The sequence below is a fragment of the Sinocyclocheilus rhinocerous genome, unplaced genomic scaffold (genome assembly GCF_001515625.1).
Source record: "Sinocyclocheilus rhinocerous isolate Xijiao unplaced genomic scaffold, SAMN03320098_v1.1 scaffold444, whole genome shotgun sequence".
Lineage (NCBI taxonomy): Eukaryota > Metazoa > Chordata > Actinopteri > Cypriniformes > Cyprinidae > Sinocyclocheilus > Sinocyclocheilus rhinocerous.
This window is the reverse complement of record NW_015645540.1, coordinates 2,176,122-2,181,285: the sequence shown is the minus strand read 5'-3', so window position 1 is coordinate 2,181,285 and position 5,164 is coordinate 2,176,122. Positions and strand designations below refer to the sequence as shown.

Genomic DNA, 5,164 nt, shown 5'->3' with positions numbered 1-5,164 from the left:
TATAGGTAATGGCATATGTTTCATGTTTACATTGTGCACTCCCCAGGTACAATATTCTGATTGTTTGCATCTTGTTTTTAAGCCCATAAATAATATTGTATTCATTCTGATAAATTTTTATTGTAATGTACTCATTGTTTCTAAAGCAATTAAATCCACAGCTTCACTGTTAATAGAGAAACAGCAAAGCGGTGGTAATTCATACATACACAGCCTCACTCTCTCTCTCTCTCTCTCTCTCTCTCATAAATGAACACTTGATAAATTACACTTTTCTGAAAATAGAATATTGAAGTGGAGATCGCTAAACTGCAAGCTAACCGGTGTTTTCAAAGAGCGTGCGTGCACATGGTTGCCAGGTCGACAAAGATAAGTAACACACTTAGTAGATATTTCCGTATTACGCAAGTGGGAAGCTCTGTTTCGGAGATGACGTCTCTTTATATCAGGCAGCCCCGGTTGTGTTCCTCTGCGGCCAGATTAAATCTTGTTAGAGCCTACATATTATGCTCTATTCATTATTTTTTAGAAACCTTGCACTTTTTTTACTCCGTTTTAAACTGTGTTCTTGTATTCAAATTAAGCGCGGTCCACTGCTGCACACGTGTCACAATATCAATACAGGGCCAGCTGTATCGATGCTCGTATCGTCAAATCTCTGTGACGATACATCGTCGTATCGATGTATCGAACACCGCCCTAGTATTTTCCCACTTCCGCTGTCATCAGTAATACAAGGAATGATGTAATTGGTTGTCAAGGCAGCCAATCAGAATTTAGCAGCCTTGTCTCTGATTGGCTGGAATTATGGCATATTGTAACGCTGGGTTGTGTTGAGCAAGCCAGCCGTCGGCATTTAGAGAGCACTGAGGGTGGGCATCAAGGGAGCAAGTTAGTGAAACGTTACACACGCAAAAGAAAAGATCTGCACACATCCAAAAACTTATTTTAAATGCCAAATTGATTTTAGTGTGCTCGAAATACTTTTTTCTTTGCGAGATGAACATTTTCTTCACAAAACTCAGATCGCGCGCGTGCAAAATGCACTTTTGTGCTCTCAAAATGTGATCTTTCGCATGCAGAATTGTGGCAGAGATCTAACCCCATACGCTGCCGTTTAAACTTTGATCCGAGCAGATAAACGGTCCGAGTGACGCGCTTCAAATGACTAGCGCTCTTCCGTTCCGCCTTTGCCTCATAAACATTATATCGAACATTTATTGAACTCTTCATATCGTTTATCGTGGAAATTTATATTGCGCGAAAATTATAGTTATCGATTTATTGCCCAGCCCTAAATATACATTTTTAAGTCTTGAAATAAATTTAATTTTTATAAATGTATATTTTACAGAGCAATGTTTTGTACTGATTTGAGAGAAAAACATGAAGAAAACATAAATATTAAAGGCATTGATGCTGACACCATGAGAATCCTGTTAGAATACACTTACACCAGCAAAGTCATCATAACCAAGGACAATGTTCAGAGAATGCTTGAGGCAGCCAGCCTATTTCAGGTTTGTACTATGACAGCTTTTTATCAAATTTTATATCAAATAATTTTTATGGTGGATTAGCCTATATGTAACACGGTCTCTGTCAAGTATGACAATTTTAATGTCTGCCAGTATGTTTTTGCTGGGTACACATGACATTTTATGTGACACATGACTTCCCCAGTGTCACATTTGTGGTATTTTATGTTTTTGTTTCTTTAGTTGGAGGTGAAGACATCCAAACTGTTTCAAGTTATTTCAGATAATTAAGATATTATATATCTTATAAAGTTAAGATATAAGTATAATAACAATAAGTAATGTTTTATCTATACAGCACCTTTGAAAACAATTTTTACAAAGTGCTTTACAGTAGATATATACTTTATAAGAACACTGCTGCTTAAAAGTTTTTTTATTAATAGTTTTCAAGAGGAAATCTCTTATGCTCACCAAGGCTGCTTTATTTCCTCAAAATACAGTAAAAGCTTTAATATTGTAAAATATTATAATGATTTAAAATTACGTAACGTAATCCTTCAGAAACTATTTTAATATGCTGATTTGGTGCTCAAAAACATTTCTTACTATTATCAATGTTAAAAACAGTTATGCTGCTTAATATTTTTGTGGAAACCATAATACATTTTTTCAGGATTGCGATTTTTTGCAACATTGTACAAGCCTTTACCCACTTTTGATCACTTTTACGTCACTTTTGATAAATTTAATGCATTCTTGCTGAATAAAAGTATTAATTTCTTTAAAAATGAAATCTTACTGACCCAAAATGTCTGTAATGGTAGTGTCCCTAAATGTCTAAATGCGAAATGATAATTTAATGCTCTGTAATGACCTCAAATCTAATCTATGTTTGCAGTTTCCGCGTATTGTGGACGCCTGTGCCAGTTACTTAGCAGAAGCCCTACACCCAGACAACTGTGTGGGAATCCTGCATCTAGCTGATGTGCACTCGCTGGAGTCTTTGAAAGCCCAAGTCTACACCTACATTATCCAAAACTTCTCTCAAGTAGCGGACCATGATGAGATCCTTGAGCTTCCAGCAGATGTGTTGGTCAGTCTGCTCCAGCATGATGACTTGGGGGTAACAGAAGAGGAGCAGGTATTTGATGTGGTTACACGTTGGGTGAGGGCCCAACAAGATGAAAGAATAGCTCAGCTGCCCCGTGTCCTCACACATGTAAGGCTGCCCTTGTTGGACCCATGGTACTTTGTAGAAAGGGTGGAAGGAGACCCTCTGATCCGCCAATGTGCCGAGGTGTTCCCACTGCTGCAGGAGGCCCGGGTTTATCACCTCTCAGGAAAAGAGGTCAGTTTTACAAATGTGACCTTTCTAAATGCTTGATGTCATGTTGAAGGGGTCACAAGATTCAAATACAGGAAGTGAAATCCAAGCTTGGGAATTATGACTGTGCGTCATAATGACATGGCAAGCATTCTTTTTGGAGGAAGTGTATTAATTCATAATGTTCACTTTGCTTACATATGAAAGAAACTAGAACTAGTTAGCGAATTCTGTAAATTATACAGGGAACCTTCTAACTTGGAATATTGCAAATAAATATGTAATAATTATATTATTATTAATAATATTTAACAAGGCACAAACTATGCAGTTCAACTAATTAATTAAAAAAAAGTTTATCTCACAATTTTGAGTTAATTTCTCGCAAATCTGAATTGCGAGATGTTGGTAACCAGACAGTTGACGGTAGCCACTGACTTCCATAGAATTTTTTTCCATACTGTGGAAGTCAATGGCTAGTGCCAACTGTTTGGTTTCGAACTTTCTTTTGTGTTCAACAGAACAAAGAAGTTATCGAGGGGTGAGAAACAGAAGGGCGTAAGTGACATTTTTGGTGAAATTGAGATATATATATCAAATGAAAGCTCTTAATGAGCTCTTTCTACTGGCAAAAGTACTGTCATCCATGAGTGTACAAATTTTTATTAAAAACTATTGAAATCAGTACACAAATTCAGATCAAACTATGGTAAAATTTTTGTTTTGGCTCTCCTGTAAAGTTGAAATGTCACTTACGCCTTTCTGGTTCTCACCCCTCGTTATACATGTTTGGAACAACTTCAGGGTGAGTAAATGATGACAGAATTTTCATTTTTGGGTGAGCTATCCCTTTTAAATCCTCTTGGTTTATAGGTGATCTCAGAGCGCACCAAACCAAGAGTGCAGGAGTTCCAGTCTGAGGTTTTTATGATTATTGGAGGATGCACAAAGGATGAGAAATTTGTATCTGAGGTGACCTGTCTGGACCCACTACGCAGGAGCTGCTTAGAGGTCGCAAAACTACCGAACACAGAGATGGAATCTGAGAATGAAAATAAGAAGTGGGTGGAGTTTGCGTGTGTCACCTTCAGAAACGAAGTCTACATATCGGGTGAGCATCAGTACATCACACTGGCACACTGAGATACATCACAGTACATCACACTGAGGAATGCACTTATTATAAATGAAAAGAAGACAAAGGAAATTATTTTTTGTCTCTCAAGTAGGTATCAAAAACAAGTGACCATACATAATATACAGATTGAACAAGTGTCTTCCTATAAATATTTGGGTGTCTATGTGGATGCTGCTTTATCATGGAGTGCACATATAGACTATCTTTGTTGTAAGGTACAACAACGCATCTATTTTCTTAGGAGAGTAAGGTTATTTGGAGAAAATAAGCAGATCTTGCTGTTGTTTTTTCAATCTGTAATACAGACTGTTGTGCAATATGGAATATGTGCTTGGTATAATTGTCTCTCTGTTCATCTCAAAGCTCGACTGGGTAGATTGTAGGGCTGCACGATTAATCGAAATTAAATCGCAAAGGCGATAAATCGCGATTAGGCAGAAGCTGCGATTGTCATGCGTATCTTTCAGTGAAGCACGGTTCTGTGATCAGCAGTAAATCTCCATCCGAAGGCCAGAGGGCGTGCTCGATTTTATTATAATAAAGTATATAATAATGCAATGCTAATCGACATACCCTGCGTTTAATTCGGAACGGCTCATCCTTATGCCCTAATCCCTTCAAAGGGTTTACCCTCCGAAGTGAGAGCTTCGAAGGGTTGAAGGGTGTAGGGAACCAAATAACTGTTTCTTGAAGTGCCCTTCTGCGTCATCATCACGTGCCCACACGGAGGCGCCATCATCATGCAAAGAATCTGCGCAAAGGATAATGGGAGCCCGAAGTGTCCATTAGTTGTACCCTTCAAAATCCTTAATTCCGAAGGGCCCTTTGAAGTGGACAGTTTTGAGCACTTCGGTTTGGAACGACCCTTCAATATGGCGGCCATGATTGTTTTCACTCCGAAGTGCCCTTCGGAGGGCGATATATCCCGTTTGGAACGCAACGATAGCTTTTATCACTGTTTAGAATACTATGAAATATGTTGCGTGCCTTATTCTGTGTAAGAAACCACATAATCTCATAGAATGATTTATTGCAAACACTCGACTGATGTTATGAAGTGAGTTTGGAGTAAAAACGCTATTAAATGTGGTATTTTCACGTGCTTTCAGATGGAGCAGCATTTACTACACAGAGCTGTAGTTCTCTGACAAGCTACGGAAAATCGCATTCATAATCGCAGACGATTTAATTACGCGATTATGAAATCGAAGAAATCGTTCT

General features: G+C 38.2%; 1 protein-coding gene across 2 annotated transcripts in view; it reads left to right on the top strand.

The window, feature by feature from the left end:
- The window catches only part of klhl6 (kelch-like family member 6), a 23,462-nt gene that overhangs the window by 14,366 nt on the left and 3,932 nt on the right, over window positions 1–5,164 (top strand). For both annotated transcript variants that reach the window (XM_016510118.1, XM_016510117.1), the window contains 3 exons: window positions 1,355–1,520; window positions 2,380–2,829; window positions 3,679–3,916. In XM_016510118.1, coding sequence (XP_016365604.1) covers window positions 1,359–1,520; window positions 2,380–2,829; window positions 3,679–3,916 — 850 coding nt within the window. In that variant the 5' untranslated portion in view covers window positions 1,355–1,358. The remainder of the gene's footprint in view (window positions 1–1,354; window positions 1,521–2,379; window positions 2,830–3,678; window positions 3,917–5,164) is intronic.